Here is a 15,822-nt window from a genome sequence, read left to right as displayed (position 1 = left end):
TCACCAGCCCCACCTTAATCCCCACATTAGTTCATGTCATCTCCCTCTAGGGAAGAGATATTTCCCGATCCTCATAGCATCCTCATATGGTACTGTCAGACCTACTTCACATATATATAAGGAAAGTGACAGTCACAGGGATTAACTGATTTGCTGAAGGCCACAAAGTTGTATAGGTAAGAGTTGAATCCTTATCTGCCTCAAAGGCCTGACCTCTTTTTATACCAGTCAGGTGTATGTCTTTAATGTTATGGACTGAATTGTGCCCCCACCCACCCAAATTCATATGTTGAAGCCCTAATCCCAAATGTGCCTTTATTCAGAGCTAAAGCCTTTAAGGGGGTGATTAAGGTTAAATGAGGTCATAAAGGTGGAGCTGTAATCCAATAGGATTGGTGTCCTTATAAGAAAAGAGACACCAGGGAATTCCCTGGCAGTCCAGTGGTTAGGACTCTGCTCTTCCACTGAAGGGGACACGGTTCAATCCCTGGTCGGGGAACTAAGATCCTGCATGCCATGCAGTGTGGCCAAAAAAAAAAAAAAAGAGACACCAAAGATGTGTGCACACAGAGAAAAAGGCCTTGTGAGGACACTGAGAGAAGGCAGCTCTCTGCAAGCAAGGCAGACAGTCTCATCAGAAACCAACCCTGCTGGCACCTTGATCTTGGACTTCCAGCCTCCAGAATTGTGAGAAATAAATTTGGTTTTTTGTGTGTGGTTTTTTTTTTTCTTTTTTTTGGCCGCACAGCTTGCGGGATCTGTTTCCCAACCAGGGATGGAACATGGGCCACAGCAGTGGAAGTGCCAAATCCTAACCACTAGACCACCAGGGAACTCCTAAATTTCTGTTCTTTAAGCCTGTGGTATTGTTATGGCAGCCCTAGCACACTAATACAAATGACATTCTCCAAATTTTCAGAATTTACTTCCAGAGCTTAATACTTGCTCTAACATGATACTTTTAGAATTAAAATGCTGGGCAGAAAGCTAATCATAAATAAAAGCATGACCACAGCTGTGGTGAGCCAAGGCTACCACAGAATCACATCACTTTTTTTTTTAAACATCTTTATTGGAGTATAATTGCTTTACAATGGTGTGTTAGTTTCTGCTGTATAACAAAGTGAATCAGCTATACACATACATATATCCCTAAATCTCCTCCCTCTTGCGTCTCCCTCCCACCCTCCCTACCCCACCCCTCTAGGTGGTCACAAAGCACCAAGCTGATCTCCCTGTGCTATGTGGCTGCTTCCCACTAGCTATCAATTTTACATTTGTTAGTATAGATAAGTCCATGCCACTCTCTCACTTCATCCCAGCTTACCCTTCCCCCTCCCACTTTTCTTTGTTTTGAATAAACTTCCCCAACGTAGGAAAATTATGCAAAACTGGGCCAAATGAACTTGCCTTTGCAAAACATGGAAGATGGACTCCATGTGCTGCTAAGGACAAGCGCCCTGGCATCTGAACAAACAGGAGAAACTGCACTGGCAGGTAGCAAAGCTTAGGAAAGAATGGCTAGGCTTAAATCATTTTCCTAAGCACCATGATTATAAAAATGATTATAATAAGATCTAATCTTATTAATCTTTCATTCTCATTATAAACCTGCAAAGTAGCTCCCATTTTCAGATCATAAAACAGAAGCACAGGAAGGTTAGCTAACTTATCCACAGTCATATAACTGCTATATAGAATGGGATTTGAACATAGGTCTGAATACAAACCATTTTCTCACCCTATTTCTACATTGTGTTGCCTTCCGTCAGCTGATGGGTAGATGTAAAAAAAAAAAAATCCTGGACATACTAACATCATGTCCCTCTTGAGGTGATATAATTGGAATTTCACATCATCTGTGTAGTACTGTAGTACCCCCTTACCCATGAGGGATACATTCCAGGACCCCCAGTGGATTCCTGAAACTGGGGATAGTACCGAACGAACCCTGTAAACACTATGTTTTTTCCTATACGTATCTATGATAAAGTTTAATTTATAAATTAGGCACAGTAAGAGATTAACAATAACTAATAAAAATGTAGTGTAATAAAAGTTATGTGAATGTCGTCTCTCTCTCTCCCTCAGAATATCTTATTGTACACATTTGATGTCTTTCCATCTTAACTAAGCGCTTATCTCACTGTGGCTGTAACTTTTGCAGTTCAAGGTTCAACAGCAAAACTAGCACAAATTTTTTTCCTTCTTCACAATGAAACAGACTGGAGTTGTTCTTAGACCTTAGCACCCTCAGCATAGGACTTTTTTTTTTCTTTCAAGTCAAGAACTTTCACCTTTTCACTTAAAGGAAGCACTTTTCAGGTTCTCTTTAGTATACGCAAATTGCCAGCATTACTACTCTTGCACTGTGGGGATATTATTAAGTAAAGTTATTTGAACACAAGCGCTGTGATATCATGATAGTCAACCTGATAACTAAGACAGCTACTAAGTGACTAATGGGATGGATGGGATGGAGAGGGAAGGCGAAAGATTTCATTACACTACTCAGAACAGTGCTCAATTTAAACCATGTTTATTTCTGGAATTTTCCATTTAATATTTTTGTAACTCAGTTTACTATGGGTAACAAATTGCGGAAAGCAAAACTGCAGATAAGGGAGGGGACTACTATATCCTTGCCAAAAACGTTTAACTGGATTTTAATATGAGGAAACAATCAGGAAGATGCAGATGCAGGACATTCTACACCACTGGCCTGGCCTCTTCAGAAAAATCAATTGTATATATTTTATGCCAGACTTCTTGAAGCATGTTAATGATACTGTGGTTATTTAGGAGGAAAAGGCCTCTCTCTTAGACGTTGCTTAAGTATTTAGGGGTAGGGGCTTCCCTGGTGGCGCAATGGTTAAGAATCCGCCTGCCAATGCAGGGGACACGGGTTTGAGCCCTGGTCCAGGAAGATCCCATGGGCTGTGGAGCAACTAAGCTCGTGTGCCACTACTGAGCCTGTGCTCTAGGGCCCATGAGCCACAACTACTGAGCCCATGTGCCAAAACTACTGAAGCCCACGTGCCTAGAGCCCGTGCTCTGCAAGAAGAGAAGCCACCACAATGAGAAGCCCACGCACCCCAACGAAGAGTAGCCCCCGCTTGCCGCAACTACAGAAAAGCCCAGTGCAGCAACGAAGACCCAATACAGCCATAAATAAATAAATAAATAAATAAAATTTATTTTAAAAGAAGTATTTAGGGGTAAAGTGTCACGTCTGGAACTCATTTTCAACTGATTCAGGGAAAAAAGTGTGTATATATACTAGAATGAAACAAATGTAGCAAACCATTAATCGGTTTGAAATTTTTCAAAACAAAGAGTAGGGAAAGAAAAAGCTAGAGACCCCATTCTGTTAGGGTAGAAGCCCTACCCATCATCAAGCTGTGACTGTGTTCTAGCTCTACCTAAAAGTAGACCATATTGTTAGTTTCACATCTCTACTTCTTAAAAAGGGGGAAAGGGGGACATTTTGGTAGGGAATCAGCCTTTTATAAAAGGTCATTTGTGTTAAATATTACCAAAACTGATTTTTTTTTTCTTTTTTTGGCCACACTGCGTGGCATGCAGGATCTTATTTCCCTGACCAGGAATCGAACCCATGCCCCTTGCAGTGGAAGCACGGAGTCTAAACCAATGGACTGCCAGGCAAGTCCCCGAAAACTGATTTTACTAACATTTCCTTACATGGCTTTAGGAGAGAAGACATCTAAATTTCAACCTACTATTAAACCAATTCGCCTGATGCTGCAGTCTGAACTGGCTGTATTATAAGTCACTCAAACCTAAAACCTCTTTATCCAGCAGCTGGTTTCTACTATTTTGGGGCTTCTAGAGTAAGACAGGATTTGTGTATTTTATTCTCTCAAGTAAACTTGGACTTCCCTGGTGGCGCAGTGGTTAAGAATCCGCCTGCCAACACGGGGGTCATGGGTTCTAGCCCTGGTCCAGGAAGATCCCACATGCTGCAGAGCAACTAAGCCCGTGCGCCAGAGCCCTCGAGCCACAACTACTGAGCCCACGTGCTGCAACTACTGAAGCCCGTGCGCCTAGAGCCTGTGCTCCACAGCAATAAGAAGCCTGTGCACCGCAATGAAGAGTAGCCCCCACTGGCCGCAACTAGACAGAAAGCCTGCACGCAGCAACAAAGACCCAATGCAGCCAAAAAAATAAATAAATAAAAAATAAATAAAATTACTTAAAAAAACCAACAACTCATTTACTCAGTTCTTTAAGCAGAAAGCCTCCAAATCTACCCCAGCAAAGTCTTCGATGTCCAAGGCTAATACTGCACTGTGAGGGAAGAACAGGTAGGGGAAGAAAGAGGCACTAAGGGGCTGGCTATTATCAGCACATCCTCAAGACTATCTTAATGACCACTTTAAAACTTTATTTCACCCATATTGGGAAGGTACACAATTTGATCTATCCTCACGGACATCCAATCCCCTAAGTCCAGGGTACTTGCTGGCCTGTCAACAAGAAAATTCTATATAAATGACTTTTAATTTTTAGCTAATTTACCAGCCAGTGCACCCAAATATGTTTATGTAGCTGACTTTCATGTTGGGTGGTTTCCAGAGAATTGAAGCAGTTCTCTCAGCATATAACGCGGCAACCAGTGAAACCAACGACCCTATAATAGTTCTTTTTTTTTGCTTTTCAATGCAAACACATGAAACAATACCTAATTTCAGTTCAAACTCATTTCCCTTTTATTAAAGTCCAAGTTACATTACATGGTTTGGTACTCAACAAAGGAAAACTTGTTCAAATAAGGTAATATGTTTTCATCAGTATTTCCAGGTGATTGTTTACAATCAAGTAGCATTATCAATAAATCCTTAGGAAGCCCATCTGTAAGAGAAAACATGAAAAATTAGCTAGGAAATAAAGAAAAGGTAGAAATCTTACTGAAAATAACCTTTAGAACAACAGCCCAAGAAAATCACTGTCTCTGTGTAGTCTCTTCTGGCTCTTACTTAATCCTGCCTGCAATCAACACACCAGGTACTAACTGCTTAGTTTTTTGTTGTCATACACCCAGTAATTATTGGAGTAGTCTTCTTTTCCAATCAGAAAAGTGTTGGGGAGTTGCCCTCTTAAAATAATTTTAAGTAAAAGAATACAGTGTTACTGCAGCTACAAAATATCCTACATAACAAAGATCTTCTGGACTCCTTGGAATAATACTTGATAAATGAAAGCCTTTCCACGTTTTACAAAGATGTGCTATCTGGCTTCAGGGAGGAGGAGGAGGTGGTAGTGGTATAGGGGTGGACAAAGATAAAATTAAGACTCCTGCTCTAAAGCAAGCTGTGAAAAGAGACCTCAAAATTGGATTACAAAACCTCAGGCATTTTCTGCTCACTTTGTCAGCAGGAAGATTGAATGTAGGGATTCTTTTTGAGTTCTAAGATTTTTTTAAAATTTCATTTCATTTAATTAATTTATTTATTGGCTGTGTTGGGTCTTTGTTTTTTTTTTTTTGTTAGATTCCATATATATGTGTTAGCATACGGTATTTGTTTTTCTTTCTGACTTACTTCACTCTGTATGACAGACTCTAGGTCCATCCACCTCACTAAAAATAACTCAATTTCGTTTCTTTTTATGACTGAGTAATATTCCATCGTATACAGGTGCCACATCTTCTTCATCCATTTGCGCTGGGTCTTTGTTGCTGTGCATGGGCTTTCCCTAGCTGCAGCGAGCAGGGGCCACTCTTCATTATGGTGCACGCTTCTCTCTGCAGTGGCTTCCCTTGTTGCAGAGCATGGGCTCTAGGTGCGTGGGCTTCAGTAGTTGTGGCTTGCAGGCTCTAGAGCGCAGGCTCAGTAGTTGTGGTGCATGGGCTTAGTTGCTCCACGGCATGTGGGATATTCCCGAACCAGGGCTCGAACCACTGCGCCACCAGGGAAGCCCTGATTTTTAAATAAGTGCTTATTAGGTGTGAAATTAGATGTTCACTAATGGTATCCTAACCCGGCTCTTGATCTTGTGAGGAGTCTGATACCAGCTCTTTAAATAATTTGGGGTCCACTTTTACTGAAACTTTTATAAGACAGTTTAGTTCCATCTTTTAAAAATAAACTTCTTCTTACTCTTAGGAAGCAAATCCTCTATTTAAGCCTCATCATTTACCTCTGAGAAGTAAGAGTATGGCCTAGTAAATGCCTCAGTACTGCAATGCAAAGGATGTGTGGCAGAGTAAAAGCAACGGACTCTGGAGCCAGACTGCCTGGGTTTAAATGTGGGTTCCTCTACTAGTTGTATGACCTTGGACAATGTGCCTCAGTTTCCTCATCAGTAAAATAGTAAAATGGGAATAATTATAATAATAGTAAGTACCTCACAGGACTGTTTGAGGATTAAATGAGTTAATACTTATAAAGCTCATAAAACAGTACCTGACACATAGTAAGAGTTATATACACTATGTGTGTTTGTTAAATAAAATAAATATATGACTTTTTACTTATATATTTTCTGTTTTACAAAGGATTTTCTGCATACTGCTCACTACCCAGGCAAACCTGTGGCTTGTTTTATTACCTAATCTGTCTTTCCATAGAGGACAAGGTATCAAATAAGCTTTTATTATCAATGAATATTACTTAACTATCATATTCCAACTTGGGCACACAAAAACACAATCATCAAATCAATAAAACCCTGCTATTAAAAATAAACAGATGTATAAAAGCATGCATGATGAACACCTTCTATGTAGTAGAGTACCTTTAGTTGGGGGAGGTTAAAGGGCTGGAATTAGGGAAGAGGTACAGAGAGGGCTTCAACTCTATGTGAAACCTCTCATTTCTTGGGGGAGGGGGAAAACTAAAGCACACATGGCAAAAATAATAATATCTCAAAATCTGGGTGTGGTTACACTTATTCCCTATGCTATTCATTATGCTTGAAATATTTTATGTAGCTTTTAAAATAAAGCTTTTACTTGCCTTTATGCTAGTAAAAGAATAATTATGACAACTAGAAACAACAATTCTAGCTCCTTAAATTAATCATCATAGGTACTCTCTCAATCTCTAAGCTCATAGCCTCTAACAAGGCCACAAAAAGGTCTTACTCTGAGAATACTGAAATGCCAATCACTCACCCCTCCCTGGATTCTTTCCTGCCTTTTTCAGGTATGTAGCTTACCCATGGGGTTTACACTTTGTCAAGGCCCAGTTCCTCTGGAGTGGAGATTCCCAGTTCATTTAAAGTTGGTCTAAGTTCCTGGATGACATAGGGGTAGATTTCCTTATGAGGTCCTGCTTTGTCCTGATGGCAAAGAAAATAGTCACATTTAGCTCTGAAAAGCTGTCTCTATTAACAAAATGAACTTGAAAATGCTTTTAATCACATATGCAGAGGCTAGTAGCAGAGAATACAAGTCACCTACTTTTAAGTTAACATATTTGTTCAAAAAAGACAGCAACTTGGGACTTCCCTGGTGGTGCAGTGGTTAAGAATCCGCCTGCTAATGCAGGGGACACAGGTTTGAGCCCTGGTCCAGGAAGATCTCACATGCCGTGGAGCAAATAAGCCCATGTGCCACAACAACTGAGGCTGTGCTCTAGAGCCCGCGAGCCACAAGTGATGAGCCTGAGTGTCACAACTACTGAAGCCCGCGCACCTAGAGCCTGTGCTCTGCAACAATAGAAGCCACTGCAATGAGAAGCCAGCGCACCTCGACGAAGAGTAGCCCCCACTTGCCACAACTAGAGAAATCCCACACGCAGCAACGAAGACCCAATGCAGCCAAAAATAAAAAACAAAACAAAGCAAGACAGCAACTTATATAGGCACTATTCAAGGTAGGTTTTTAAGACACCTGGAGACTAACTAAGACAACTGGACTAAACCCAAAGGAAAAAACATTTTAAAGCCTTGAGTTACTGGAAAAGAAGGTGGTGATGACAGAATTTTGTGAAGGCAATTAAACATGCCTAGCAGGCAACAGTAATAATTAAATTATCACAGAAAAAAGTTTTTTGATTTGCCTCAATTTGAGACCCTAACTGAATTAGCTACTGGTGCTGAATGGATTGACAGCCTACAGAACCCTTAATTATCTTACCCATTTTAGATAAAGTAATATCATATTTTCCCTCTTACAGACCTTGAATTTCTTTCTCATAGAACACAATGTGTTTTCACGGACAGCCACACTTAGAGAATACTTATTTCCAAAGCAAGAGAGTTTTGATGAATACTCGCCGTAACATACGATCACACCTATATTGTCATAATATTTGTTCCTCAGGGACAAATATTGAAAAAGTCAAATGGACTAACTAAGACAGCGCCAAGCTATTACTCTTCTGTCTTTAACAAATTCTAGGTCCCTTAGCTGTATTTGCTAAATTATAAAATTCTTATTTAAAATTCCATGCATTAATTTGTTCATTACAGAAAAATTAGAAACTATAATCAAATAAGAGGAGAATAAGTATATATCCTCTTACATTTTGATCATTCTCTCTATACTTTTTAATAAAATGGGGTCATACATTGCAAAAATTATTTCATAATTTCCTTCAGTTAATATACTATGAATATCTTTAATGTTAAACACATGTCTACAACATTAATAATAACCTCTTCTGGGAAGTCCCACCTTAAGAAACCACTAGCAACATTTAATTTCATATCACAAACAGCACAAAGATAAACTGTACATTCTTAATTATTTCCTTAAGGTAAATTCTCAAATGGGATTGCTGAACAAATGGGTATCAAGCATAATTTTTAAGTCTATGAATAAATTCTACCAAACCACCCTCCAAAAAGACTAACCACAATGTACATTCCCTCTAGCTATATAAAAACTAATTTTAGGCATTTTAACAAATTCAAAAACACAGAATATGCTAATACCTAATCAATAGTCCACCTACTTCCAAAACAACTTTAGCATTTTTATTTTACTGACCTTAACAACCTCTAGGATGCGAACTGCGCTAGCAAAATCATTTAAGCGTCTGCATGCCCGCAAAGCAGCATCAATGATTTTGGGTTCTGGAACCAGATCATAGCCAACAAGGGTGTTCATCCCTGTCAAATTAAAAAGAGGGGTCATATCAACCTGGAATATCCTCACTTAAACTATGATTTAGTTATCTGTATTTTTATCGAACCATAGACATGTGATCTTGTCTGTTTGAGCCTCTATTCTCTTATCTCTAAAATGAGATAATTGGGAATTCCCTGGCTAGGGAGGACTGGTTAGGACTCAACAGGTCCACTGCCAGGGTCCTGGGTTCCATCCCTGGCTGGGGAACTAAGATCCTGTAAGCTGCATGGCGCAGCCGAAAATAAAATATTCTAGATAATGAGATCATAGTGGATCTTCCACTGTGAGTTAGTGAAAAGAACTATGCAGTAGCATGCAGACGGAAGGAAAAAAACCTTAAGAGTTTTCTTAAATGCAAACCCTATTTTCAAAAGTAGCTGGTTTCTTTTCAAACAAGAGGGCCATTTTCAACTTATATCTTTAACTCTTAGTATGATGTAGTACTTTGATTGCTTTAAAATAGATCTCATTGGAAAATAATCTAAAAACAACCAGAGAAATGCTTAAGGAGAGGTAATGAAGCCCAAATGAGGACATTAGGAGATACAGAGAGCCATTAGCACACAGTCACAAACATTCAACCAGAAAATGACTGGGCATGATTACTTTTGGCTCGGCACAAAATGATACATCAAAAAATTTAAGATTCTCTTAATGGGAATGCAGAACTGCTGTTCTTTTCATTACTTCTACTCAAGATTATCCAATAAGAATTTCCCCAGCTGCAGCAAAATGGTGTCATTACATTGCTGCAGAGAAGTATGAAGCACTTAGGTTTCTTGCTTTTATTTATTTTAAAATATTTAAACAAAGGACACCAGTGACTACAATGCTAGAATATAGTCATAGAGAATGAACTCTTGGTCTGAGATAAACTTCTTACACTTAAAATTAGTTATCTACTAGCCTGGTTATTATTAATGCTACTTACTTATGTTAAATGTGTACTTACAAATTTAGGATAAACAAGTTCTAGCTTATTCAGATCGGACACTTATTCAGGGCAAGACAAATCATAACTGAGAATAAAAATAACAAAAATCCCAAACTATTACCAAGCGGGGAAGGGAACCAAATGACTACTTGCGTAAATTATCTAAAAATTACACAACTGTTAAATCTTGTTCACCCTGGCCTATCATTATAGCAGTGATGATTTTGTCCCCCAGGAGACATTTTTAGTTGTCACAACTGGGAGTGTGTGAGGGTGTTGGCATCTAGTGTGTAGAAACCAAGGATGCTGCTAAATATCCTACAATGCAAAGGACAGCCCTTGCAACAAAGAACTGTCTGGCCCAAAATGTCAACTGTGCCTCCTTTAAAACCCTGCTTTATAGGAAATACTTACTCTGGAAACTATAAACTTTCCTAATTGCAAGATGCATAACAATACCCAGTTTGCATGATACATGTTTTCAAAATACAGTTGACCCTTGAAACAACATGGGTTTGAACTGTACAGGCCCACTTACACATGGATTTTTTTCAATAAATACTACAGTGCTACATGATCTGAAGTTGGCTGAATCCGTAGATGGAGAACCTTGGACACATAACTGTGGATAAAGAGGACCAACTGTAAAGTTATATGTGGATTTTCTATGTAGGGGTGTATGTCGGTGTCCCTAACCCCCCAAGTTTTTCAAGCGTTAACTGTAGTTACTTTCAACAAAGTAGTGGAAGACTACACAGAAGTTCATAACTCTATACTAAAACAGACACATATGCCTATGTACCAATTACCTTTACGCAATTCCCAAGCATCAATATCTGGCTTATTGAAGTATGTCACCCAGCGAGCATCAAACTCCTCATCTGTCTCATGTGACCCATGGGAGTAGCAGCGAATTGACTGGATAGCTATAGGGGAGAGAAAGCAAAAACTTCAATGTATAGAAGTAGTACTTGACATATCTTGCCAATACATAAAGTTTTTTGTCTTTTTCTTTTTTTTGGTGTGTCTTAAAATACACATAACATAAAATTTACCATCTTAACCATTTCTAAATGTACAGCTCAGTGGTATTAAATACACTCAATGCATGAAGTTTTGAATCAGCTACGTATGTCATGGTAGGGAAATTATTCAGCAGGTCAAATGAAACAAATCTTATGTACTGATTTGAAAAAAATCTTAAAAATTAAGCACATTAAAGTAAGTAGAACAAAAAGTACTATGTATGTATGTTTATGCTTTTATCCCACTAATGTGTAATGCTGGCATGTAATTGTTAACAGCAGTTATCTTTGGAAGGAAAAACTTTATTTCTTTATACACTTATTTTTATCATAAGCAATTATTAATTCTTAATTTAAAATAATGTCCATTCTTAGGAATTCCCTGGCGGTCCAGTACTTAGGACTCTGCACTTTCACTGTCGAGGGCCCGGGTTCAATCCCTGGTCGGGGAACGAAGATCCCACAAGCCACTCGGTGCGGCCAAAAATAAAAAAAAACAATGTCCATTCTAGTTCTTAAGCAAATTTATAAGATACACTTTCTTGATAAATTTAAAAAAAAACTTATGCTCTCCATTAAATTATATCCCAAAATAAATTATACATCCTGACAAAGCAATGGTAATTTAAAAATTGTTTTATCAAACTACAGCCCCCTCCTTGAAAATTCTAATTAAAAAAGTGACTTACACCCAATGGAAAAAAGTTTTATTAGATTTCTAAGAAGTGAGATTTATTAATATAACACTATAATGAAAATAGGAAACACTTAGTATTCTGCTCTCAATCAATACACCCTTTCTAGTACCATATGAAAAGCCTTTCCATTTTTAGTTTCTGCCTATCAAATGGACAGTGAATTGGGAGTTAAGAAATCTGAAGTCTATCTAAACAGCCTCTTAATGGAGCAGAAGGTGGGAGAAGGCATTTTTACCTTTGGGTTTTAGGAGGCAGCAGAGCCTAGTGGTCAGATGCTTCTAGGCTCTTCACTCTCCCACTGTTTGGCCCTGGTAAAATTAACTCAAGTTTTATATTCCTCATGTATAAAATGAGGATACCACTACCTTAGCAGAGTATGATGATTAAAAATGAAAGCAAGGTAACACTTTGCCCAGGGTTTAGTACCTTGTACATAGGTACTCAATGAATGGTAGCTTTACATTAATCCTTATCTAGAAATGTCTTAATTGATCTTCTATTTATGGAAATCCTAAGTTTTAGAAATAAAACATTCTTCAAATTGCATTTCTTGTTATATGAATTAGACAAGCTTGGTATAATTTCTAGTTTTTGTTTTTTTGGTTTTTTTTGCGGTATGCGGGCCTCTCACTGTTGTGGCCTCTCCCGTTACGGAGCACAGGCTCCGGACACGCAGGCTCAGCGGCCATGGCTCACAGGCCCAGCTGCTCCACGGCATGTGGGATCTTCCCGGACTGGGGCACGAACCCGTGTCCCCTGCATCAGCAGGCGGACTCTCAACTACTGCGCCACCAGGGAGGCCCCTCTAGTTATTTTTAAAGGCTTAACATACCAAAAATAACGCTTTAGCCCACTGTTACCAAAAATTTGTAAACTACTTTTTTTTAAAAACTAAAGTTATCCCTAGCAGAATACTTAAAGTGCAAGTATATAATCGAAGTATAAACTGTTTACCAGTTCCTTATCAAGTTAAATACACACCTACCATACCCAGTAATTCCACTTCTAAGTATTTATCCAAGAAAAATGAAGTACATAATTCTCTCCAACCACCCAGAAAAGCATTTCATGATAACAAATTTCTTTTGCTCACTGCTGGGCATGGGCATGGATTTCACTGGATAACCGTGGCTTTGTTTTGTTTTCTAACTATGAAAAAGATGGCTAGCAACTACAAATCCTAAACAGGGAGATCAATGGATCACCTTCGACAATTTGTTCACTTTCCTTCTGAGAGTCCCAAATTACAAACTGGTTGTATTCAAAAACAAAAATCAAAAACCCTGTACGAGACAAGTATTTAAATACCAAGCAAGCACTGGGAACACACATAGCATCCAGGTTGGGAAAAACATACTCTCCCACATGGTTTAAATTAAATTCCTAATTCCAGTAATGGGTAGAGCAGGATCTATTCTTGTAGTTATTATGGACATGCTTAACATTTTGATTTTTAGGTAAACTATATAGGCATCTTTTCCCTCCCCCACACCACCCCTACTTAAGTACAGCATTTCCACCTAGTTTTGAGGCTTGTATGGTAAATTATTTTGGAAAACAATTACTCAGGGCTTTTATATAAACTAAAGATTCCAGAGTAGGAAAAGGGAAGCAGCTGTAAAAAATTGGGACATTTCTAGGGCTACAATCTAAAAATCTATTTCTAACACTGCTTTCTGGCATTCGGTTAAGCAATCTTTTTTTAAAAAAGGGCTAACAATATATTTAGAAAAATTAAGGGGCTCATTAATCCCCTTCAGTAACTAATCAGCTCAGACAAGGCTCAGAGAATGGACATTTTGGTGGTGGTGATTCTAGGAGTAATGGCAAGAAGTGAATAATGTAGAGGGTACATGAACAAGCTCAAAGGCAAGGCTACAGAGGTGTAAGGCTTATGAGCAGTCATGAACCTTGGGGTCCAAAGGCTGGAAATCTATGAATGTGGGAGTGGTGCAGAAAAGGTTGGAAGGTAATAAAAAGTGCTACTTAAATTTAGCCCTGCACCAAGAAAGGAAAAGCGGAAACTCCACCCACCTTTTCAGAGCTATCAGGGTAAGGACAGGTGCCAGGATTGTGTAACTTTTAACGGTTGACTAGAGAATCTAACCATTATTCAAAACATTTAATTATCTAATTCAGCAGTTACTGGAAAACAATTCTGTTACAAGTTGGAGACTTCTCCTGGGACCAAATATGGAATTTGGGTTGCTACTTACCTACAGCAAACTTGAGGCCCCTCGGGTAACCCCTCCAGAGCTCTTTCACTTGACCTTGGATAGCCTCATCCAAGAATCTTAGTCCTTTCTGACTTTTAATTGCATAAAACCTCTTCATCTCATAATGATAACAAACCTCACCTATAATATGCAAAAATGAAATGCACTATAAAAAAGCAAATATGTATTAAGCATTTGTGCCAGGAAAGGTGCTAAGAGTTACATTATCTCAGTTAAACCTCACAACTACTAAATATTATCCCAATTTTACAGATGAGGCAACTGAGTCTTAAGGTTTAATTAATAAGTCCATGGTCACACAGCTAGAAAGTAGCTGACACAAATGTAACCAAGACTGCCTCCTTGTGGCAAATATTTAGGTTTACAGGACAACACCTAAAATAAAGCTTTTTATGAATTATACTAAAGAGGGTGACTAGAGTGCCTAGAAGATAAATCACTATGTCCAAACTTACTAAGAGTTTGAGTTCACATGTTTAAATATGCATGCTTAGGGGCCAAATTTCATAATGTCGCATATACTACCATCATGGACCAAAATCAAAGTGCAGTTACAATAATTAAAAGTTCCGTGCTGGACACAAAGTTTCCCGGAACACATATAAGGGGAAGGCAAAATAAGAGACAGCAATCAGCAGACCATCTCATACTCCAACAATCAGGCTTCTAACCGGAAGCCAAAAATAATGCTTCCCCATGTTTGTAGAAGCCAGTATTCCTGGGTCTGTGGTACCCAATTTTCGAAAGAGTAATATTCTTATCATAAGACCTATCAACAGTCAGGCTTTCTTCCAGACCTCAGGAAACAACCACACACGTCGATCTATCGTAAAAATGGAAGAATTAGAACGTGGCAAAGCAGTCTCTAAAAATAACAAAACGGTCTGAGAAAGTGACAGACAAAACGCTAATCGAGAAATGTCGGATGAAACGACTATACTGCGTTCCACACGGAAGTATAACGCATTCTCGGAAGACGCTGGGGGCGGCGGTGCCGGGGTCCCCGGAGGGACCACCCCCCCCCGCCCCTACCCTGAGCTCAATGTCACCTTCGCCGAAGCGCTGCAGGCCGGCGGTGGCCACTCCCAGTCAGGTGGCCGCGGGGTCAGCGCCGGGGCAAGGTCACGGCCCGGGGACCGAAGGGGTTCGGTGGGCGCTGGAGGTGCGCTGCGCCCCCTCCTTGGCGCCCAAAGCAGGTCCACACTTGACCCGTCCGCGATGCCCGCACCAGGAAGTCGCGCCGAGGGAGGCCCCGGGGGCGCACCCTCGAGTCCTCCAGAACTCGAGGCGGCGGAGAGAACGGCCAGCGGTCACCAGGTTCGGCGGCCGGCCCGCAGGGCAGGAGCTAGGCCTCTGGGCGAGCCTGCCCTCGCGTGGCAGCGGGGGCCCAGGTCACCGCAAGGACACGCGGGCGCGGACAGTGGCAGGCGGGGGCCTTACCGGCGGTGGGGCCGGGGGCCGGAGTGGGGTGCAGGAGGCCTCGAGGGCTGGTCCGGGCGACTGCGGCTGCTGCTACCGAGCAGCGGCGGACAGCGGCGCCTAGCATGACGGTGATGGCGGCGCGCAGGAGAAGCCGGGTGTGAGCTCAAGACCGCTCGCGAGCTCGTGGGGGCCGGACTCACGCACCGACGCACGGCGGGCGGAGCGTGAGGGCCCGCCCACTGCGGCGCTCGCGCCTTGGCGGAAGAGGGCACCATGCGGCCTCGGGCGGGCTACGGCGGCGCGCTCAGGACAATTTATTTCGGCCCCTCTCCGCCGGCTCGCTGGTCCCGTGGACTGCAGTGGCGATCGTGGAGCGGGGATGGAAGGAAGAAGGCGAAGAACCGTCAGT

General features: G+C 40.7%; 1 protein-coding gene across 2 annotated transcripts; it reads right to left on the bottom strand.

The window, feature by feature from the left end:
• Positions 1-4,706: 4,706 nt before the first annotated feature.
• COX5A (cytochrome c oxidase subunit 5A) lies at positions 4,707-15,619 on the bottom strand. Of its 2 annotated transcripts, XM_007118248.2 has the most exons (6): positions 15,432-15,619; positions 13,971-14,111; positions 10,841-10,957; positions 8,957-9,078; positions 7,180-7,302; positions 4,707-4,872 (listed from the first exon to the last, which is right to left on the bottom strand). In XM_007118248.2, the coding sequence occupies exons 1-5, from the start codon at positions 15,535-15,537 to the stop codon at positions 7,189-7,191; spliced, it is 600 nt and encodes a 199-aa protein (XP_007118310.1). In that variant the 5' UTR covers positions 15,538-15,619; the 3' UTR covers positions 4,707-4,872; positions 7,180-7,188. The 2 variants fall into 2 exon arrangements, with proteins under 2 accessions (XP_007118310.1, XP_007118314.1); XM_007118252.3 differs by lacking the exon at positions 13,971-14,111 and having other exon boundaries at positions 15,432-15,617.
• Between the last annotated feature and the right edge of the window lie 203 nt (positions 15,620-15,822).

This window comes from Physeter macrocephalus, unplaced genomic scaffold (genome assembly GCF_002837175.3).
Source record: "Physeter macrocephalus isolate SW-GA unplaced genomic scaffold, ASM283717v5 random_138, whole genome shotgun sequence".
Taxonomy (NCBI): domain Eukaryota; kingdom Metazoa; phylum Chordata; class Mammalia; order Artiodactyla; family Physeteridae; genus Physeter; species Physeter macrocephalus.
The sequence above is the reverse complement of the archived record's forward strand: the minus strand, read 5'-3'. Positions and strand labels throughout refer to the sequence as shown.